This window comes from Mustelus asterias, chromosome 17, assembly GCF_964213995.1.
Source record: "Mustelus asterias chromosome 17, sMusAst1.hap1.1, whole genome shotgun sequence".
In the NCBI taxonomy this organism is placed as follows: domain Eukaryota; kingdom Metazoa; phylum Chordata; class Chondrichthyes; order Carcharhiniformes; family Triakidae; genus Mustelus; species Mustelus asterias.
Window position 1 is genome coordinate 82,516,110 of NC_135817.1, and position 24,250 is coordinate 82,540,359.

The 24,250-nt window shown below is 46.7% G+C and overlaps 1 protein-coding gene across 1 annotated transcript in view; it reads left to right on the forward strand.

Moving 5' to 3' along the window:
* The window catches only part of ncam2a (neural cell adhesion molecule 2a), a 543,279-nt gene that overhangs the window by 365,956 nt on the left and 153,073 nt on the right, over nt 1–24,250 (forward strand). The window contains exon 20 of the mRNA XM_078231910.1: nt 13,101–13,220. Within this exon, the coding sequence (XP_078088036.1) occupies nt 13,101–13,220 (120 nt within the window). The remainder of the gene's footprint in view (nt 1–13,100; nt 13,221–24,250) is intronic.

The following is a 24,250-nucleotide window of genomic DNA, read 5'->3' on the forward strand; positions in this document are numbered from 1 at the left end:
CGCTGACATCAAATCTTTCTAAACATTGATGGAAACGTTTAGCTGAGAGGACCGGACTGTTTATTTTGGATATTGGGGGCCAATGCCGCAGATCCACCAGAGTACCATGGGGAGCTTTACCCCTGATCTCTGATCAGCCAAGAAGGAAAGTTCAGTTGGGAGAGCTCTTGTTAATGTCCTTTGTCTGCGTGAAACAGGTTACTTTTTCTCACAAACACAAGGGGAATTCCATTCCTTGGGGACTCACTCCTTGCAGATTCAGGGGAGGTTCCCAGGCGGTCAGCCCAGGTCTCCAGTGGCTGTGCGCCTGCTCCACTTCCACTTTCCGCTTCTCAAGTCAGGATCAGAGACTTTGAGCTTCTCTTACTACTCTGCAACTCACTGGTCCTGGGCCTCTGGGTGGCACAATGGTCAGCACTGCTGCCTCACAGCGCCAGGGACCCGGGTTCAATTCCCGGCTTGGGTCACTGTCTGTGTGGAGTCTACACGTTCTCCCCTTGTCTGCGTGGGTTTCCTCCGGGTCCTCTGGTTTTACTCCCACAGCCTGAAAGATGTGCTGGTTAGATGCATTGGCCATGCTGAATTCACCCTCAGTGTACCCGAACGGGCGCTGGAGTTTGGCGTCTCGGGGATTTTCACAGTAACGTCATTGCAGTGTTAATGTAAGCCTGCTTGTGATACTAATAAATAAACTAAAAACTAAGTGGCTCCTGCACCTTGCTGCTTCTGCTGCTTGCGTCCCCAGCTCACAGCCTCTGGTTCTGCACAGCCAGCCTGCGACAACCAATGCCCCTTTCACGGAAGGCCCAATACGATGACCAGTTTCCCCTGCTCTGCGCTCTCTCAGCGTCACCACCTGTTGCCAGAGGGCCCACTATATTCTGCCACTGGAAACTTTGGGAGCAATTCTGTGCCCACGTTCATCGTGAGCGCAAAGGGCGACCTGGGCACAAAACCTCGCGAGAACTGGAAAACGAAATTCTTGCCAGTGAGGTCTTGTTTTCCGATTTTCCTCACCCCTCACTGGTGACATAACTGGGTTCCCATCATTTCCATAAATTGCAGTGAAGCTAAGTATAATTAAAGGGCTTCCCTGCCATTTGTCCCTCCCTCACTGAATATTCATACCTCGCTGATGTGTTTACAACAAGGTATTTAAAAACATCAGGCAGTCCAGGGGAACCCACCGGGGTGGTCAAGGTAAGTATTGCCACCGGAGGGAGGGGCGGGTGGTGGGATATACCCGGGAACTGCCATCACACTGCCCCTGGCAATGCCAACCTGGCAGTGCCCATCGGGGGGGGCGATGCCAGTGGGGTGGGCCCTCTAGAGAGCTTCATTGGGGACTTTTCCCATATTTTTGGGGGGAATTAACCCAGTGCTTGTGGGATGTCTTCCCCTTAGCCATGGGGCGGGGGGGGGGCGTCCACTGGAGCATGAGGCTGGGGGGGGGGAGCGGTCTCCTCTTTTCATCTTAGCTGTGATATCTGTGTGCGTGGGTCCCCCTTATTCATGGAGGGGGAGAAAGTATGTTACCCCAGAATGTGCATGTGTATGTGTGTGTGTGTGTGTGAGTGGGGAGGGGAATAAGGGGGATTTCCCTGTTTCTGTGAGTGGGGAGTGGGGTTGTCCATTTGTGTGTGGAAGGGGAGACCTCTGTGGAGCCGGTCTTGCAAGCTCTATGAGACCCTGTCCCACTGGTGTGACAGCGTCAGAGATGCCAGAAGACTTTTTTTACTCGAAGTGCCGGGATATCTGGCAAGAAAAGCCAACAGTTCAGCTGGGGAGTAGCATGTTGGTATCTCAGCAGAGACAGCGCGTTTCAAATGTTTCATTCTAATCCCTCCTGATTTCACTTCAAGACTTTGAACACTCCTAGCTGACCTCTACCTAACATTTTCTTCTCTAAGAAGAACATGCAGCCTTTCTACCCTTGCCAACTGACTGGTGTCTTTCATCCCTGGCACTATTCTCATAAATACCCTGTACACGTTCTCTAAGGTCATTTTGTTTTATTCATTTGTGAGACATGGGTGTCGCTGGCTGGCCAGCATTTATTGCCCCCATCCCTAGTTGCACTTGAGGAGGTGGTGGTGGGCTGCCTTCTTGAAACGCTGCAGTCCACACGCTGTGGGTTCACCCACAATGTCGCTCGGGAGGGGATTCCAGGATTTTAACCCAGCGAATGCGAAGGAACGGCCGATATATTTCCAAGTCAGAATGGGGAGTGGCTTGGAGGGAAACCTGCAGGTGGTGGTGTTCCCAGGAATCTGTCCGCCTTAAGTGCAGAGTCCAGATTTGGCTTTAAAAGCCGATACAAGGCCTCGCCAGTGTCTGTCAGGGTTTAGTACTTGCTTTTCATTCCAAGTTATAATTTATAAAGCCAAGGATCACTTATTCCCTTTTTTAATAGCTTGAGTTGTGCACATACACCCCTCCAGGAACCTCCGTTCCTCAGCTCTCTTTGAAATTGCACCGTTTAGTTGATATTGCCTATCCTCAGTCTGCTGAAATGGATCAATTTACTCTCTCTGCTTCAAACCTCATCTGCCTATTTCATCAGACTGTCAGAAGTCTGTTATTATTCTTTTCACAATTCACTGCATTTCCAAGTTTTGTGTCAGCTGCAAACTTTGAAACTGTGCCCCGTAAGTACCCAAGGTTGGGTTATTAATATATATCAGAGGAGTAGAGGCCCTCATGGCGATCCCGGGGGGGACGTAACCCTTTCCAGTCTGAAATTTCATATCCATGCAGTCACTGTCCATTTCATCTCAAGGGCATCAATTTTTCAACCAGTTCTGCAACGTGGTACATGATCAAGAGGCTATTGAAAGTCCATATATGCAACAGCAACCATGCGACCCTCATTCATCCTCTCCGTTACTTCATCAAGGAATATAATATAGTTAATTTGCCTTTATCAAATTTGATCTGGCTTCCGTTGATTAAAGCATATTTTTTTCCAAGTGTCAATTCATTTTGACTCAACTTAATACCTCTAAATAATGTGTAAGGTTATGGGTATAAAGCAGGGGAGTGGGACGAGATAAAATGCTCTTTCACAGAGAGCCAGTGCAGACTCGATGGGCCAAATGGCCTCCTTCTGCTCTATAAAGATTCTGTGATTCTGTAAACCTTTCCCACCTTCTGTTTGCCTCAGTGCATTGAGGTAGACTCTCAATGATCTGTCTTGTTTATGACATGTGATTAAGATGCTCTTATACTCATCAAATGATTAAGTCTTTTCCCCATTTGATCCAATATGACCCTTCAGTTTGTCTTGTGGATTCCTCACCTATGCACTGGATCAATTGATGGACGAACATTCTCTTGCAAGTATAATTTTGCAGCTCCTTTGAAACCTCTAATTTTATCGAAACACTCTGGATATTTTGATGTTCGGTCATGAACGGAGGTGATAGTAGTTTCTGAGATTGAACTGACTTGCGATGTCTGATTGATGCCATAGATTGTGACATCGTGACATGTCAGGACACCTCCAATCACCAGCTGCTCATTTTCCACAATGTGGATTGTCTGTAACTCTCTGGAGGATTGACCGGACTTACACTCCAAGGCTATGATTTGATTTGAGTTATTATTGACACATGTATTAGTATACAACAAAAAGTATTGTTTCTTACACGCTATACAGACAAAGCATACCGTTTATAGAGAAGGAAACAAGAGAGTGCAGAGTGCAGTGTTACAGACATAGCTAGGGTGTAGAGAAAGATCAACTTAATGCAAGGTAGTTCCATTCAAAAGTCTGATGGAAGCACGGAAGAAGCTGTTCTTGAGTTGGTTGGTACGTGACCTCAGACTTTCGTATCTTTTTCCCGATGGAAGAAGGTGGAAGAGAGAATGTCCGGATGCATGGGGTCCTTAATTATGCTGGCTGCTTTGCCGAGGCAGTGAGAAATGTAGACAGAGTCGACGGATGGGAGGCTGCTTTGTGTGATGGATTGGGCTTCATTCCCTTTGTAGTTTCTTACGGTCTTAGGCAGAGTAGAAGTCTTACCAAGCTGTGATACAACCAGAAAAAATGCTTTCTATGGGTGCATCTGTAAATGTTGGTGGGAGTCGGAGCTGACATGCCAAATTTCCTTAGCCTTCTGAGAAAGTAAAGGTGTTGGTGGGCTTTCTTAACTATAATGTCCGCTTGGAGGGACCAGGACAGGTTGTTGGTGATCTCGACACCTAAAAAAAAACCTAAAATGGATCCTGCAAATGTAATTAGTGAGCCATTGTATGCTGAAATTATCACAGTAGTAGGCTTTGCATGGCCTTCCATTTCTGTGGATATGTGTCTTTGAGAATATGCAGGAGTAGTACGCTGGCATCCTGTGTCAATCTTGGTTAATATCAAATAATTACCAACTTTTTTTTAGGGCAGATTGTTTGAATTTTGCAAACGCTTCCTGGCACCTGTATCTTCCATGTGATTGAGGGTGTGATACACATGTTCACTGCTCTTCATCTCATCATACACAGCATCATCATCTTCTGGTCTACCAATCAGCTCCTGTATATGTAGCTGAAGGGAGGCCAGCCGATCATCTTTATTCCTTGTTACAGCGGCAATTATCCCAGGTATTGAAGAATAAGAACAGCCAAAGGGATATTGCCAAAATGTCCTTGCAACCTCTGAGGTTGGCTCTTGTGTGGTCTTTATATTTAAGTTAGGGGTGTCCTGTGACACAGGTTCCCATGCTCAGCTGAGTTCTCTACTGACTTACAAAACCAATATTTATCATAAGTTTCCTATAATTGTTTCATATTAATTTTTTGCGTGATCATTTAGTTACCTCTAGTTTTAAGGCAGCACTGTGGCACAGTGGTTAGCGCTGCTGCCTCACAGTGCCAGGGACCCGGGTTCAGTTCCGGCCTCGGGTCACTGTCTGTGTGGAGTTTGCACATTCTCCCCGTGTCTGCGTGGATTTCCTCCCGGTGCTCCGGTTTCCTCCCACAGTCCAAAGACGTGCAGGTTAGGTGGATTGTTTAAAATTTATTTATTTATTAATCACAAGTAGGCTTACATTAACACTGCAATGAGGTTACTGTGAAAATCCCCGAGTCGCCATAGTCTGGCGCCTGTTCGGGTACACTGAGGGAGAATTTAGCATGGCAAATTAACCTAACCAGCACGTCTTTCGGAATGTGGGAGGAAACCGGAGCACCCGGAGGAAACCCATGCAGCCACGGGGGAGAACATGCAAACTCTGCACAGACAGTGACCCAAGCCGGGAATTGAACCTGGGTCCCTGGCGCTGTGAGGCAGCAGTGCTAACCGCTTTGCCACCGTGGCCATGCTAAATTGCCCCTTAGTGTCAGGGGAATTAGCAGCATAAATACAGGGGGTAGGCTCTGGGCAAGATTGCTGTCGGTGCCGGGGCGATGGGCTGAATGGCCTCCTTCTGCACTGTAGGATTCTATGAGTTTTATGCACTTTTCTCCCAATGGAAGTGTGTCTCGTCCTTACCTGAAATACCTCCTCTTTGAGGATAGTTGCTTTTGTAAACACCTTGACTGGCAAGGTCACCTCTAAACTCTCAGGTGCACATTAAGGATCCAATGACACTATTTAAAAAGAAGAGTAGGGGACGTATTCCTGGAGACCTGATCAATATTTATCTCTCGATCAACATCACACAAACAGATTATCTGGCCACTATCACAATGAATGGAGTTGGAGTTTAGAAGGATGAGGGGGGATCTTATAGAGACATATAAGATAATGAAGGGGCTGGATAGGGTAGAGGTGGAGAGATTCTTTCCACTTAGAAGGGAAACCAGAACTAGAGGGCACAGCCTCAAAATAAGGGGGGGCCGGTTCAGAACAGAGTTGAGGGGGAACTTCTTCTCTCAGAGGGTAGTGAATCTCTGGAATTCTCTGCCCATTGAAGTGGTGGAGGCTTCCTCGTTGAATATGTTTAAATCACGGGTAGATAGTTTTCTGATCGATAAGGGAATTAGGGGATATGGGGAGCAGGCGGGTAAGTGGAACTGATTCGCTTCAGATCAGCCATGATCTTGTTGAATGGCGGGGCAGGCTCGAAGGGCCAGCTGGCCTACTCCTGCTCCTATTTCTTATGTTCTTATGTTCTTATGGTGGAGCAGAATTGAGGGGACGAATGGCCTCCTCCTGCTCCAATTTTCTACTTTTCTATGTTTCATTCCCCTGAACTGGATCCAGCTCTGCTTCTTGCCAGGTTGCACAGGCAACGTACAGGAAACAGGAAAGTTCTCTCATATACTTTTCAGAAATTCCTCCTGTTTCTTGTTATTTGTATTCATTAAAATAATTGAAGTCCTCATTCTCGCCACTCCAAAGATCTTGGCTCTTTCTGCAAATTACCTTCAGCTTTGCCTCTCCATTTCCTTATTATTCGATGGCCTATAATAAACAATCAGCAGTGTAATAGCTCCTCTATTATTCCTTCATTCTAACCAAATGCATTCTCTCTTTGAACCCTCAAGTACATTATTCATGTTAGTGCAGTTACATTACCTTGGCACACCCACTATTATTCCTTCCCTGTCTTTTCTGAATACCTTAAAGCCAGGAATATTAAAAACCACCCCTTCATTGTGCCTGCTCTCCAGCCAGTGTATTATAATTCTATGCAGCTGTTATTGCGGAAATTCGACATGTCCACAACATCTCTCACCAATTTTTACAGGTGCACTATAGCCTCCCATCCATTGACTCTGTCTACACGTCCCACTGCCTCAGCAAAGCAGCCAGCATAACTAAGGAACCCACACACCCCTGACATTCTCTCCTCCACCTTCTTCCACCGGGAAAAAGGTACAAAAGTCTGAGGTCATGTACCAACCGACTCAAGAACAGCTTCTTCCCTGCTGCTGTCAGTCTTTTGAATGGACCTACCTTGCATTAAGTTGATCTTTCTCTACACCCTAGCTATGACTGTAACACCACATTCTGCACTCTCTCCTTTCCTTCTCTATGAACAGTATGCTTTGTCTGTATAGCTTGCAAGAAAAAACACTTTTCACTGTATGTTAATACATGTGACAGTAATAAGTCAAATCAGAGCAAATCAAATATAGAAAGCATCCTTTCTGGATGTATCACAGCTTGGTATGGCTCCTGCTCTGACCAAGATGGCAGCTGCAGCGGGGCGTGAACGGCCAGAGAATTCCAGCTTACATCTCCAACAGTACAGCACTCTCTCAGTGTCACACTGCCAGACCAGATATTCCAATGTTCCAAAACGTGTGCCCTCCCTCGCTTACATTGCTCCACTGTGTGCATATATCGTGTAATAGACTATACGTCCTGTTATTGCACAGTGTATATCCTCCATAGTTGAAGTAATGTAAACACAGAAGGTGCTGGGAAAACTCAGCAGGTCGAGCAGCATCTGTGGACAGAGAAACAGAATGACTATTTTGGGTGGAATTTTCCCATCCTGCCTGCCACAGGAATCGTAGCAGGAGGGTGAGGACCATGCAAAGTGTTCATCCACCAGAAGAAACTCTTCAGTAGGCAACAAAATGAAACAAAACTTACTCCAATTTATAAATCAAAGAAAAAGGTTTAATAAAGAAACTTAATTACTCCAACACTTGAGGCCTCACCCCGGGCCATTCCAAGCTCGCCCTCAATTCCCAACAGGTTTGTATATACTGAGGCAGCTGGACAGCTGACCACCACAGTTTATCATTGGTTACATAGTTTACTGGGTCAGCTGACCCTTGCAGCTTGTTACCATTGGTCAAACAACAACAGATCCAGTGTTATCATTGGTTACATTCTAACACAAAGGCCCATTGACCTCGGGTAGGATTTTCCAGTTTTGGGGTGAGCGAGGCCGGGGAAATCCCGCCCACTGAGTCCATGTGACTTTTCCAGAGCTTCATGACCGGTTTGTCCAGCACTTCTGATTTTATTTCTGATTTGCAACCATGGCTGTATTTTGCTCTGATCCTACATAGATTATATAGTTTCATAGTGCACATCCTCCATGTGCTTTGACACTGTTAATCTTCCGTAGATATTTCTGTCCCATATTGTATATCCTCCGTACCCCCGTTGACATTTTGCATGCATACTCAAACCTGCTCTTCCATGCAGATACTGACGAAATCCCATTGTTCCTCTGAGACTATCTCCATTTATCCGAAGCTTCTGCATATCCCATTGTTTTACGATGCTCCACATCCTGCTATTTCACAGTGTGTTTTCTCACAAATGCAATAAAGAGGGGGGATAGACTTCAAATAAACAGACACCACTTCAAGCAACACTTCACTAGAGTATCAATTGAAATCTCTCTCCCTCTGCATTACAACAAGCAGGGGAGCTGACAGACAAAGTGGTTTAGTGCGTGTGAAGTGAAATCTGAGCAATACACAAAAGCAAAGAGACATAAATGATTCTTTATTGAATGAACAATGAGGCATCACATTATCAATTTAGGTTGTACATTTCCTGAAACCAATTATTTCATTTGTTCTGTGAAGACGATGGCCTAGATAACAGCCTCACCTCTTTGGGAGCTCTAACAATCTCTGTGCAAGAACCTTAACTCCCTCAATGTGCAGTTCGTTGTTGTGAAGAAAACGTCAAAATGCAGTTATGTCATCAAGATGTCTAAGTAACGAATCCCATTCAAGAATTCTCACAGACAGCCAGCCAGGGTGGCACGGTGGCACAGTGGTTAGCACTGCCACCAAGGACCCTGGTTTGATTCCCAGCTTGGGTCACTGTCTATGTGGAGTTTGTACATTCTCACCGTGTCTGCGTGAGTTTCCTTCGGGTGCTCCAGTTTCCTCCCATAGTCTGAAAGACGTGCTGGTTGGGTGCAATGGCCATGCTACATTCTCCCTCAGTGTACCTGAACAGGTGCCGGTGTGTGGGCGACTAGGGGATTTTCACAGTAACTTCATTGCAGTGTCAATGTCAGCCTACTTGTGACACTAATAAATAAACTTTAAACTTTAGATGCACTCTTCATCAAAACACATAAATGAAAATTGCAGAGAACAAAAATTGAGTGGGAAGTGAACATTAGGTTAGAATTTTCTGATTACTTTACAAAGTAATTACTTACATCAGTTCTGATTGAAAAGAAGAAGAAGGAGTGCCCCATGGAACCTCTGCCCCTCTCCCCCCCATCAACTCCCTAGAATATCCCTCCCTCCCCACCAACGTCATGGAACCTGTGCCCACCGTGATCCTCCCCATAATGGAACACCTAGCACCTCCACAGCAGAACACCACCCCCCCCCCCAGCACTTCCTCTGGCAGTGTTCCCGCACTGCCCTCTGGCACTGCCCGGGCATGAACCCTTCCCTCCTCGAGGTTGTGTTCACCTGTGCGCCTCTGGCGGGTTTTATTCACTAGGTGCACATTGTGGGAGACCTGTAGTCACTGTAGTCTCCCCCAATGTGAATGGACTGTCCAACGTGGGAGGATGGGGGGGGGTATAATCGGGTGTAAAGGCCTGATACGCATAGTCAATTAGATGTAAATGGAGATTCCGACTTTTAAAGTCAGGATCCCCGCTATGTCATTGGTGGAGGCGTGGGGGAGAGGTGGGGACAATCGAGCAGGGAAATCACGCTGGTGGAGTAAAATTCACTTTGGGTATCCCTCTTGATTCTCCATCCCATCCGCCATTCCTGCCCCCAGTGAACAGGGGCAGAAAATACCCCAGCCCCCCTCCCCCTGGTATTTAATCATAATGGAAACAAATGAACAATCTTCCACAAATATAAACTTATTTTTCAGGGCCGGATCAGCTGTTGAGTCGTAGTTATTACTCAGCTTGCTGTTGGAAATCCAGGCTTGAAGGCAAGACTTCCACCCCTATCTCAGGAGCAGGTCCCAACTTAGAGAGCTGCTGCCCACTTACATGGCCGACTGTTTTGTACTCCCAACAACGCTAGCTGAGAGCAGTGATAACAACCGGGACGACAGGCATTTCCAATAACCCTTTGAAACCTTCAAGATCCAGAGGGCATTGACAGAGTGAAAACCGGGAGAAAGATCATGGAGACAACTGCAAAATTGTGTTTCACTTCCCTTGAAGATTTTCATTTATTGCTTATGAAAAAGATTGGAGAAGGAACCACAAGGCGATTTTACAGTCAGTTAGGATTAATCCACTTGGGCAACAAAGGACAGAGTTTTTCTGGCCTCTGTTGGAGATGGACTGGAGACGGGATGGAAACACTAAGATCTTCCTATCCCTGTGGCATATTGCCAGCGACGGGACCTTAGAGACATGGCCATCCACTGGGCAGCCAATTTAACCACTTGAGGGCCCAATTAATGTGCCACATTGGGAATGCCCACTGCCATGTGGTGATGTCTCCCAGTGGATTACCAGTAGATGGTGGGAGCCCCCCTTAATGGACCCCCCTCCCCTGCCCCAGTCACCCTCAAGGCAAAGCCAGTGTCCCCAGAATGACTGCCCCCTCCCCGCCTTATCATCAGGACCTGCAAGCCTGGCCCCGGCTTCCCAATAAAAACCCACTGGTCTTCGACCGATGGCACTGCCATGGCTGCTATATTGCCAGCCTGCAGATTGGACCTTTGGGGGTGGGCTGCTGTCTACAACTGGACAGTGGCCCCAATTGTGGCCAGCGTGTTAATTGACCAGAATAAAGCTGCTGTGGGGTCCCACTGCCCACTGCGACACAGGAGACATTATTTGTACAGCATGATCCCATAAACAACATTATAGTAGTGGCAAAATTATCTTTTAGTAATGTTGATTGAGGGCTAAATATTAGCAAGAAGAGTGGGGACACAATAAACAGTATCGCTCTCTATCTTTAAGGGACTATGTAAATGCATTAGAAACAGTTCAGTGAAGGTTTACGAAACTAATACCGGGAATGGGCGGCTTGTATCATGAGGAAGGGTTGGAGAGGTTCGGTTTGTATCTGCTGGAATTTAGAAGAGTAAGAGGCTACTTGATTGAAACATATAAGATCCTGACATGGTAGCCGGAATTTTCCCGCCACGCCCGTCCCGGAATCAGGGCAGGTGCAGCTCGCAGAATGGAATTCTCCATTGGCCTTGGGCGAGACTTGAGCCTCGCCCGAGCAAGGTCGTAAAATAGCGGCACAAGTGGATGTGGCGAGGAAGTTTCCTCTCTTGGGAGAATCTAGAATTTGGGGGTCACTGTTCAAAAACAAACTCATTTAAGACAGAGATGAGGAGAATATTTTTTCTCTCAGGGGGTGGTGAGTCTCTGAAAGTCTCTTCCCCAAAAGGACTCTTTTAATATGTTTAAGACAGAGCTAGATAGATTGTTGAATAACAAAGAGGTGAAAGGTTATCGGGGGCAGGCAGGAACTTGGGGTTGAAGTTACAATCTGATCCGCCATGATCTTATTGAATGGTGGAGCAGGCTTGAGGGGCCGAGTGGCCTACTCCTGTTCCTAATTCCTGTGTTCGTATGTTATGTGATCTTTTGTGTCCACCTGATAGGATCTTGGTTTAATGCCTCCCAAAAGATGGCGCCGCTGATGGTGCAGCATTCCTTCAGTTCCACACTGGTGTATCAGCCAAGGGTTTTCATGTTTATTTGGGAGTTGGGAGCCTTTTGATTCAGATCTGAGAATGCCAACTATCGCAGCTAAAGACCTTTGTCAAAACCTTGTATGTCTGCGTCCCAGTATAATGGTTAATTAAATACACCAGGTAATCCAATGACATTGGTTCATAATCAAGTGAACTTTAGGTGTGATATCCTTCCAGGGCTGTTTGAGAAGTTGAGTTCAGTTGAAAGAGCCCAGGGCTGGTATCAGTGAAAATGACTGTGGAATGTTCAGCCTATCATTAAAACACAACTAGTTCACCGATGTGCTTTAGGAAAGCTGCCCTTAGCTAGACTGAGCCTGTGTATGAGTCCAGTCCACACCAATATGGATGACGCTGTTGTGGGAAAATTACCACTCGGAGTCAGACTTAAAGATTCAACACGCAGTTTTATCGGACAAAGCTTTGGGAGAAGCGTTGGGCTCTCCGCAGTGCGCGCACTCACCTTCTCAACTTTACAATGGCAGTTGAGCATCTTTATACTTTTTCAAATAATAGACAAGTACGGACATTAGCCGTTAGCACATCGCTATACAAATAATAGACAAGGACGGACATCGACAGTTAACACATCGTTACACGCAGAGTAGACAAGGACATTGGCAGTTAACACATTGTTGTACATAGAGTAGATACATTTATATCCCCCATCAATGACTGATCTCGTTATCAAAACTCTTTGTTTCGGGTCCTGCTTTTATCTAAAGCTAAGGCGCCCCCAGGTCTGATCTGTTTCCTGCAGCAATTCAAACACTAACAGGTTTTAACTTGCTGTGCAATGTCTGTGCCCAAGTCAGCACATCTTAATGTCTTTTCCCCGAGTCCATTTTGTGCCAGGTAACCATTTTGTGTCCTTTAATTTTGATTTTACTCCAACAACGCGAAACACATGGTACAAGAAGGGCAGTTAGGGGTGGGCAATAAATGTGGCCATGCCACATGACTCTAGAAGAGTCAGGAAGGCTAAATCGGAAAGCTATTGGTTGGGATTCTCCGACCTTGCCCGCAGCTGGGATTCTCCGCCGGGCACCAAATTCTCTGTTCTCATTGGCAGCGGTGCTTGGGCAAATGAGCTCAGAGAATTAATCTCATTGTTTTAAAGTTTAAAGTTTGTTTTTTAGTGTCACAAGTAGACTTACATTAACACTGCAATGAAGTTACTGTGAAAATCCCCTGGTTTCCACACTCCGGCGCCAGGGTACACTGAGGGAGAATTTAGCATGGCCAATGCACCTAACCAGTACGCCTTTTGGACTGTGGGAGGAAACCGGAGCACCCAGAGGAAACCCATGCAGACACGGGGAGAACGTGCAAACTCCACACAGACAGTGACCCAAGCCGGGAATTGAACCCGGGTCCCTGGCGCTGTGAGGCAGCAGTGCTAACCACTGTGCCACCGTACCGCCCATTGTGTGGAGCTCAGGGAGGGCAACTGGTTAAAGAAAGGTGGTAAGATATTGTTGGAGGCTGAATAGTTTTCCCACACTGATTTTCTCTTTCCTCTTTCTGTCTCTAGCTCATGTCATCCTTACCAACCTGAAGCCAAACTCAACCTACCAATTCAGGGTAGCAGCGGTAAACGGCAAAGGCCAAGGAGAACACAGCCAGATGGAGACCTTTCAGACTCTCCCAGTCCGTAAGTAGCTTAACATGTCTGCTTTTTACCAGTAATGGGAGGCTTCTGACTAATATCCACAGATCTTTTCATGCCACTTCATAATCCATTGTAATACCTTGTCAAAAAAAGAGAGAAAGACTTACTGCAAATCGCTCCTGAGCCCTTCTTACACAAGATTCTGCAGTTTACGAATAGAATTATGATCCCAGCAATACATGGTAAATGATGAATAGATACATTTGTTTTCTCTCGAGGGAAGGTTGATAGTTGAGGCAGTCACCTGAAGATATATACGTGAACCCGTTTCAGATTTTAGTGTAGGGCTTTGCCCAGTTAACGCATGGTTTTCCAGGCACAAGATGGACAATATCACCCTGGATTTCGGATGGGGTGTGGGGTGGGGGGGGAATGGAGGTTGTAGAGTGATCTCAACTGAGGCCAGGACTTGGGGGCTGAACCTTACGGAAGAAATGTTGGTGTTAAACCAACAGAATGTATTCGAGAGGCGGTTAATGTATTCAAGAGACAAGTAGATACAGCACTTGGGGTGAATGGGATCAAAGGTTATGGAGAGAAAGCAGGATTAGGCTATTGAGTTGGATGATCAGCCATGATCGTGATGAATGGCGGAGCAGGCTCGAAGGGGCAAATGGCCTCCTGCTCCTATTTTCTATGTTTCTATGTCTATGTTTCTATATAACCGACTTTAAACAAAGTTGCCGCACAGCCATAACACACTCTGAGTGACCTCAACCGAGGTCACAGAATCACAGCATTGTTACAGCGCAGTAGGAGGTCATTCGACCTATCGTGTCTGCACTGGCTCTTCGAATGACCAATTTGCTTAGTTCTCCCACCTTCTCACCTAACCCTGTATATTCTTCCTCTGCAGATAACACTCTAATTCTCTTTTGAATGCTTCAGTTAAACTTACTTCCACCATACTCTCAGGCAGTGCATTCCAGATCCTAACCACTTGCTGCATGAATTCCTTTTTTCGTCTTATCACTTTTCCTTCTTTTACTAATAACTTTAAATCTGAGCCCTCTCATTCCCGATCCTTTAAAAAGAGGGAAAAGTTTCTCTCTAGCTACTCTGCTCAGACCTCTTATGATTTTGAGTATCTCTATCAAGTCTCCTCTCAGTCTTCTTGGCTCCAAAGAAAATAATTCTAACTTCTCCAATCTATCTTCATAACTGAAATTCCTCGTCCATGGAACCATTCTCGTGAATCTTCTCTGCAGCTTCTCGAATGCCTTCTCATCCTTCCTAAAGTGTGATGCCCAAGGCTAAGTGTGGTACTCTAGCTGAAGCCAAACTAATGACTTAGAACCAGAGGGCACAACCTCAGGCTAAAGGGACGATCCTTTAAAACAGCGATGAGGAGGAATTTCTTCAGCCAGAGAGTGGCGAATCTGTGGAACTCTTTGCCGCAGAAGGCTGTGGAGGCCAGGTCATTGGGTGCCTTTGAGACAGAGATAGGTTCTTGATTAATAAGAGGATCTGGGGTTATGGGGAAAAGGCAGGAGAATGGGCATGAGAAAAAAATCAGCCATGATTGAATGGCGGAGCAAACTCGATGGGCCGAGTGGCCTAAATCTGCTCCTATGTCTTATGGTCTTATGGACTTATACAAATTCAGTATAACCTCCTTGCCCTTATAGTCTATAATAAAGCCTGTGATACTATACGGTTATTGACTGCTCTCTCCACCTGTCCTGCCACCCTCAATGGCTTATAAACATATAGACTCGGGTCCCTCTGCTCCTGCACCTTCTTTAGAGTGTACCCTTTATTTTATGTCTCTCCATGTTCTTCATGCCAAGTGTCTGGAACAAGCTGCCAGAGGTAGTAGTAGAGGTGGGTCCAATTTTGTCTTTTAAAAAGCATTTAGACAGTTACATGGGTAAGATGGGTTCAGAGGGATATGGGCCAAATGCGGGCAATTGGGACAAGCTTAGTGTTTAAAAAAAGGGCGGAATGGACAAGTTGGGCCGAAGGGCCTGTTTCCCTGCTGTGAACCTCTAAAAAAGAACATGAATCACCTCACACTTCTCTGCATTGAACTTCATTGACCACTTCTCTGCTGTTTCTACCAACCAGTCTATGTTCTTTTGAAGTTCCTCACAGGTTACAATGTTTCCAAACTTGGTACCATCTGGAAATTTTTGAAACAGTGCCCTGTACACCAAGGTCTAGGTCATTAATCTATATCAGGAAAAGCAAGGGTCCCAACACTGATCCCAGGGAATCTCTAATTCAAACCCGCCTGCAGCCTGAAAAACATCCATTAAGCTCATTCCTGTCACTCAGCTAATTCCATGTCCATGGTGGTCGGCACGGACCAGTTTGGGCCGAAGGGCCTGTCTCCGTGCCGTTGATGCTATGATTCTATAAGAATGTACCCCTTTCCTTCCTGCCTTTTTAACTGGTTGTGTCATAACAAGGGTTCTTGCTCTTGCATGCCTGCCTGTCACTGTCCATTATTTTATAGAGGTGGAGGCAGCGTCAGGGCTTAAAGTGGGCAATAATTGGCCCCTTATGGCTCTCAACAGGGTTGGAAGCCCAGTATGGTTCACTACCCATCCCTCCATATTATGGGAACAGTTCGAGGTGGGCAGGAAGATAGTGGGGTAGCCTCCAGACATATTTTATCTGCCCCCAACCTGAAAGATATCTGGCATCAAATCCAGCCGGTAAAATTGAACCCCTAGATGCATAAGATCGGGATTTTCCGGCCAGGCTCGCCTGAATGCCAGAAAATCCAATCCAAGGTCAATGGACCACTCTGACTCCCGTGGTGGGTGGTGCAGCAAAATTCTGCCCATAACATTTAGAATCAAAGAATCATACAATGCAAAGGAGGCCCTTTGGCCCATGGAGTCTGCGCCAATACATTAGAAGTACCTGAACTCCCACTTAATTCCATTTGCCAGCACTTGGCCCATAGCCCTGAATGTCATGACGTGCCAAGTACTCATCCAGGTATTTTTTAAAAGAGGTGAGGCAACTCAGGCAGTGCATTCCAAACTGTCACCACCCTCTGGGTTAAAAGGCTTTTCCTCACATCCCCCTGAAATCTCCTGCCCCTCACTTTGAACCTATGTCCCCTTGTGACTTACCCTTCAACTAAGGGGAACAGCAGCCCCTTATCCACTCTATCCATGTCTCCCCTAAGCTTGTACACCCTGATCAAGTCGCCCCTCAGTCTTCTCTGCTCCAAAGAAAACAAACCAAGCCTGCGCAACCTCTCTTCATAACTTAACTGTTCCAACTCAGGCAACATCCTGGTGAATCTCCTCTGCACCCCATCCAGTGCATTCACATCCCTCCTATAATGTGGCGATCAGAACTGCTCACAGTACCCTAGCTGTGACAGTTCTATACAAAGTTCTATTCAACTCCAACATGGCTCCCCTGCTTTTTTAATCTATGCCTCAATTGATAAAGGCAAATGTCCCATATGTCTTTTTCATCATCCTACTAACATGCCCTTCCGCTTTCAGGATGTGCGGACAAAAACGCCAAGGTCCCTTTGTTCCACAGAACTTCCAAGTGTCCTACCATTCATTGAGTACTTTCTTATCAAGGAGTATTGAGTACTCCTTCCAAAGTATTATCACCTCACACTTTTCAGGTTAAATTCCATCTGCCACTTATCTGCCCATTTGACCATTCCGTCTCTACCGTCTTGTAGCCCAAGACACTCTGCCTCACTGTTAACCACCCGGCCAATCTTTGTGTCATCCACAAATTTATGCCAATTTAGTCATTGCAGCAATGAATGTGGATGGCACCATTGAAAAGGGGGTCTATTTTTGCCCCAAGCAAAACCGCTGCTTTAAAGGGGCAGTTGTGGGGACTCAACAAGAAATGCGAGAGGGAAATTGGGTGATTTTTCTTAGCGGCTGACCCACCTACCCTGTCAATCACACGTGCAGGCGCCAATTGAAAAACAACCCTATAGTCCCCTGCACTCTTGAGATTTCATCCAGGTTTCTCGCAAATAGAGAAAGGAGACTTAAGCTCGACTGTCAGTATGTTAATGCTGCGCTCACAATTTCAGCAATTACTAAGTATCCCGCTGACAAATCCTTTCTCCTATGTAATCATTCACTCAGCAATTCAATCTAAACAAAAATAACACACATTTCACACTAGTCAATTAATATTGTGGAGTGTTCTACTGTCTTGGGGTAAAATCTTGACAATCCAGTTGACATTGTTAACATTGAAATCAATATTACTAGGTGTTACACAATGACATCCAAACAATTAGGCTGGGAGGAACTGTACAACAGGAATTGAATGAGAAATGGTTTATCCATTGTTATTCTTTTATTTAATGTATCACAACCCTGTTACCCCTTTGGTCATCTGGTGGACCTTGCAGGCGTGGCAAATGAGAGGGTAACTGATGCACGTAACCTTGATACAATCAGAATGATTGAAAAGCAAGAGAAGATTTGCTTTCATCCAGCACCTTTTTGTGTGCTGTTTGGTGGCCTTATCTGAGGAAGGATGTCCTTGCCACAAATGGAGTACAGCGAAGGTTTACCAGGCTGATTCCTGGGATGGCAGATCTTTCGTATGAGGAGAGATTAAGTCGGTTAGGATTATATTCATTGGAGTTTAGAAGAGTGAGAGGGGATCTCATAGAAACTTCTAAAATTCTACAGGGTTAGACAGGGTAGACTCTGAAAGAATGTTCCAATGGTGAGGAAGTCCAGAACTAGGGGTCATAGCTTGAGGATAAGGGGTAAAGCTTTTCGAACTGAGGTCAGGAGAAATTTCTTCACCCAGAGGGTGGTGAATGGGTGGATTTTACTACCACAGAAAGTAGTTGAGGCCAAAATATTGTTTTGGTCTCAACTACAGTTGGAGAGACTGAAACAGGGAGACAGAGAGACTGAGAGACTGAGGCACAGATACAGAAAGATTGAGAGATTGAGACACAGAGACTGTCAGATTGAGAGATTCTGAAGCAGGAAGCCAGACAGACAGAGAAAGTGAGACAAAGCACCATGGTGACAAAGAGAGACTGAGGCAGACTCAAAGAGACAGAGAGTCAGAGGCAGGGAGGCAGGCAGACAGAGAGACTTTGAGGCAGGGAACTAGACAGTTGGAGAGACTGGGATATGAAGCCAGAAAGACAGGAAGACTGAGATACAGAGTCAGACAGATCGAGAGACTGAGACACAGAGCCAGACAAACAAAGGCTCTGAAACAGGGAGCCAGAGCTTTGGAAAGACGGCATGGAATTGAATCTTTCCATTGTTGATTAAGTCCGCTGCCAGGGCTGCAAGCAGGATCAGACCCTGCTCCCATCAGGTGGTGAGACCCAGGGACTGTCTCTTTCCAGGAACACCCAAACAGGCCACCGCCGTGGCCACCATTCAGAGGATGGCAGCACCTAATCATAGGGGTGGTCACCATTGAGGCTGCAGCTCCACGATGAGGGCAACTCAATGGCTGAGCCAACCACAAAGAGCAGATCAATCCAGGTACAATAGCAACGATTAAGAGGCAATCTGACAGATACGGGAATAGGCAACCTATAGGGGGATACAGACCAGAAAGAGGCAAAAGGTCTTTAGTTTGGTACAGCATCACATGTTGGTGCTGGCTTGGTGGGTCGTAGAGCCTGTTCCTGTGCTGTACTGATCTTTGTTCGAATGGACTGGGAAAATCAGCCTGCAGACAGACAGGTGTAAGATTGAAACGCAAGGGCAGAGAGACAGAGACATTGGAACCAACAAGCAGAGAGACAGAGACATGGAAGCTGAGAAGTAGAGAGTGACGGAAAGGAGGGAGGCTTGACGAGAGGTGGAAAAGAAACAAAGACGGGGGCGGCATGGTAGCACAGTGGTTAGTACTGCCTCACAGTGCTAGGGGCATAGGTTCAATTCCGGCCCCGGGTCACTGTCTGTGAGGAGTTTGCACGTTCTCCCCGTGTCTGCATGGGTTTCCTCCGGGTGCTCTGGTTTCCTCACACAGTCCAAAGATGTGCGGGGTTAGGTTGATTGGCCGTGTTAAGTTGCTCCTTAGTGTCAGGGGGATTAGCAGGGTAAATGTGTGGGGTTATGGGGATAGGGCTTAGGTGGGATTGTGGCTGGTGCAGTCTCGATGGGCCAAATGGCCTCCTTCTATGATTCTATTCTATGAAGTGCTGATTGGCAGCTGCAGGTCCAGCCAGCACTCACTCCAAAGAAGGAGCCACATTGACTTTGACTGTAAGCGCCAAACGTTGTGAGATTGATCCCCGGGGCAAGCTGCCTCACAGCAGCAGCACTGGCCCTGAGCGAGGCTGTAATTCAGTACTGAGGGCAAAACAAAATTTGGAGACAAACAGAATGCGCTCCCTTTGTCACCGGCAATAATTATATAGCAATTGCTGCCTAATAGCAGTAATCGGAATATGAGTACAATGATTACAAATAGTAACCGTCGTAAAATTATAATGATTTAGACATTCATAATATCAGTAAATCTGCACTTAACACCAGTATTAACACTTAAATATAGGGAAGGTGATGAGAAGGAAGTTTAAGATGACTGTTTCTGTTATCAGCGGATGACTGATTGAAGCATTCTTGTAACATCCCCATTCTTCCACCATTTAAACCCATTTGAAACAGCTATTAATTCACTGTCATTCTTACTCAGTGGGGGACGCTCTCCCCTCTGGGTCAGGAGGTTGTAGGCTCTAACGTATAATTCAGATTGAACTTTGATGTGATGCCGTGGGAGTGATGCATTAGCAGAGGCCGTGCCGTTTGGTAAAAATACTACACCCATGTAAAACTTCCAACAGCACGCTTCAGATGAGAACACAGCATGGTGGCACAGTGGTTAGTACTGCTGCCTCACAGCGTCAGGGACCTGGGTTCGATTCCGGCCTTGGGTGACTATCTGTGTGCAGTTTGCACATTCTCCCTGTGTCCGCATGGATTTCCTCCGGATGCTCCGGTTTCCTCCCACAGTCCACAGATGTGCAGGTCAGATGGGTTGGCCATGCTCATTGATCCACTGGAGCAAGCTGAGAGGGGTGATTGAAAGCAGCAGTGCTGGTGAGAGATTAATTGAATTGTTTATTTATTTAATTAGTCAGCTAGTGTGTGTATTTTTTTGGCCTTTACTTTAACAGCAGTTTTTCAAGTTTAAAGTGAAAACTAGAAGTGGGCAGCAAAGGAGTCTGGGAAGGGTTTTTATTTTAACTTTAAAAGTCAGTTACCTGGGAGGTTCCCCCTCATTGATCCACTGGAGCAAGCTGAGAGGGGTGATTGAAAGCAGCAGTGCTGGTGAGAGATTAATTGAATTGTTTATTTATTTAATTAGTCAGCTAGTGTGTGTATTTTTTTGGCCTTTACTTTAACAGCAGTTTTTCAAGTTTAAAGTGAAAACTAGAAGTGGGCAGCAAAGGAGTCTGGGAAGGGTTTTTTAAGCGCGTGAAGTATAAAAGGTAGGCTGCAGTATACAGCGGGCAGCGTCGGGAGCGGGCAGGGGAGTGTGTGGGAAGCAGAGTGTGAGCTATAAGACTTTGGCTCACAGGGCTCAGGCGGAAAGGGCGAGTAGGGGTGAGTTGAATTCATTTTTGCACTTTCTACCTGGTACTGGCAAGGTATCTAGAGGGGATGGGTGTGCAGGCAGTGCTATGTTCCTCTTGCACTATGTTTGAGGTGAGGGACGACGACAGTGTCCCTACTGATTACACCTGTGGGAAGTGCACCCATCTGCAGCTCCTCCAAAACCGTGTTAGGGAACTGGAGCTGGAGTTGGATGAACTTAGGATCATCAGGGACGCAGAGATGGCCATAGACACAAGCTTTAGGAATACAATTACTCCGAGGATTGAAAACAGATGGGTGACGGTGAGAGGGGCTGGGAGGAAGCAGTCCATGCAGGGATCCCCGGTGGTCGTTCCCCTTAGCAACAAGTATTCCGCTTTGGATACGGTTGAGGGGGATGACATACCAGTGGGGAGCCGCAGTGAGAGGATCTCCAGCACTGTGTCCGTCTCTGTGGCTCGGGAGGGAAAGGGGGAGAGCGGGAGGGCGATAGTTATTGGGGACTCGTTAGTTAGAGGGATAGATAGGAGGTTCTGTGGCAGCAAAAGAGACTCACGGATGGTATGTTGCCTACCGGATGCCAAGGTCCGTGATGTCTCAGACCGTGTTTTCCAGATTCTGAAGGGGGAGGGGAAACAGTCACAAGTCGTGGTGCACATTGGGACCAATGACATAGGTAAGAGAAGGGACGGGGATTTAAAGCAGGAATTTCTGGAGCTGGGCTGGAAGCTGAGAGCCAAGACGAAACATGTGGTCATCTCTGGTACGTTGCCGGTACCACGTGATAGCGAGTTGAGGAACAGGGAGAGAGTGCAGTTAAATATGTGGTTGCAGGGATGGTGTAGGAGGGAGGGTTTCAGATACGTGGATAATTGGAACACGTTCTGGGGAAGGTGGGACCTGTACAAACAGGACGGGGTGCACCTGAACCAGAGGGGCACCAATATCCTCGGAGGGAAATTTGTTACGGCTCTTCAGGGGGGTTTAAACTAATTTGTCAGGGGAGTGGGAAAGGGAGTTGTATTCCAGAAGTCAGTGAGGGTGGTGAGGTATTGGGGAAGGTATCAGGGTCAAGGGTGGGTACCGGTAGACAGGAAGGTGGGTTGAAGTGTGTCTACTTCAATGCAAGGAGCATCCGGAACAAGGTAGATGAACTTGGGGCGTGGATTGGTACTTGGGACTACGATGTTGTGGCCATTACGGAGACGTGGGTAGAACAAGGACAGGAATGGTTGTTGGACGTTCCGGGGTATAGATGTTTCACTAAGTGTAGGGAAGCTGGTAAAAGAGGTGGAGGAGTGGCATTGTTAATCAAGGATAGTTTAACGGCTGCGGAAAGGCACTTCGTGGGGGATCTGCACACTGAGGTAATATGGGCTGAAGTTAGAAATAGGAAAGGAGCGGTCACGTTGCTAGGAGTTTACTATAGGCCCCCAAATAGTAATAGAGATGTGGAGGAAGAAATTGCAAAGCAGATTATGGATATGTGTGGGGGTCACAGGGTAATTGTCATGGGGGACTTTAACTTTCCAAATATTGATTGGAACCTTTGTAGGTCAAATAGTTTGGATGGGGCAGTTTTTGTGCAGTGTGTGCGGGAGGGTTTCCTGACACAATATGTGGATGGGCCGACTAGAGGTGAGGCCACATTGGATTTGGTACTGGGAAATGAACCAGGCCAAGTGTTAGATTTGGTTGTGGGAGAGCAATTTGGAGATAGTGACCACAATTCGGTGTCTTTTGTTATTGCAATGGAGAGGGATAGGGCCGTACGGCAGGGCAAGGTTTACAATTGGGGGAGGGGTAATTATGATGCGATTAGGCAAGAATTAGGGGGCATAAGTTGGGAACAGAAACTGTCAGAGAAAGGAACTAATGAAAAGTGGAACTTTTTCAAGGAACAAATACTGGATGTCCTTGATAGGTATGTTCCTGTCAGGCAGGGAGGAAATGGCCGAGTGAGGGAACCATGGTTCACAAAAGAGGTGGAATGTCTTGTGAAAAGGAAGAGGGAAGCTTATGTAGGGATGAGGAAACAAGGTTCAGATGGCTCGATTGAGGGTTACAAGTTAGCAAGGAATGAGCTGAAAAAGGGGCTTAGGAGAGCTAGGAGGGGACATGAGAAGTCCTTGGCGGGTCGGATCAAGGAAAACCCCAAGGCTTTTTACTCTTATGTGAGGAATAAAAGAATGACCAGGGCGAGGTTAGGGCCGGTCAAGGACAGTAGTGGGAACTTGTGTATGGAGTCAGTAGAGATAGGCGAGGTGATGAATGAATACTTTTCTTCAGTGTTCACCAAGGAGAGGGGCCATGTTTTTGAGGAAGAGAAGGTGTTACAGGCTAATAGGCTGGAGGAAATAGATGTTCGGAGGGAGGATGTCTTGGCAGTTTTGAATAAACTGAAGGTCGATAAGTCCCCTGGGCCTGATGAAATGTATCCTAGGATTCTGTGGGAGGCAAGGGATGAGATTGCAGAGCCTTTGGCGTTGATCTTTGGGTCCTCGCTGTCCACGGGGATGGTGCCAGAGGACTGGAGAATGGCGAATGTTGTTCCTCTGTTTAAGAAAGGGAATAGAAATGACCCTGGTAATTATAGACCGGTTAGTCTTACTTCGGTGGTTGGTAAATTGATGGAAAGGGTCCTTAGGGATGGGATTTACGACCATTTAGAAAGATGCGGATTAATCCGAGATAGTCAGCACGGATTCGTGAAGGGCAAGTCGTGCCTCACAAATTTGATAGAATTTTTTGAGGAGGTAACTAAGTGTGTTGATGAAGGTAGGGCAGTTGATGTCATATACATGGATTTTAGTAAGGCGTTTGATAAGGTCCCCCATGGTCGCCCCATGGGGCGGCACGGTAGCACAGTGGTTAGCACTGCTGCTTCACAGCTCCAGGGTCCCGGGTTCGATGCTCGGGTCACTGTCTGTGTGGAGTTTGCACATTCTCCTCGTGTCTGCATGGGTTTCCTCCGGGTGCTCCGGTTTCCTCCCACAGTCCAAAGATGTGCGGGTTAGGTTGATTGGCCAGGTTAAAAATTGTCCCTTAGAGTCCTGGGATGCGTAGGTTAGAGGAATTAGCGGGTAAAATATGTGGGGGGAGGGCCTGGGTGGGATTGTGGTCGGTGCAGACTCGATGGGCCGAATGGCCTCCTTCTGCACTGTAGGGTTTCTATGGTTTCTATGGTCGGCTGATGATGAAAGTGAGGAGGTGTGGGATAGAGGGAAAGTTGGCCGATTGGATAGGTAACTGGCTGTCTGACCGAAGACAGAGGGTGGTGGTCGATGGAAAATTTTCGGATTGGAGGCAGGTTGCTAGCGGTGTGCCGCAGGGATCAGTGCTTGGTCCTCTGCTCTTTGTGATTTTTATTAATGACTTAGAGGAGGGGGCTGAAGGGTGGATCAGTAAATTTGCTGATGACACCAAGATTGGTGGAGTAGTGGATGAGGTGGAGGGCTGTTGTAGGCTGCAAAGAGACAT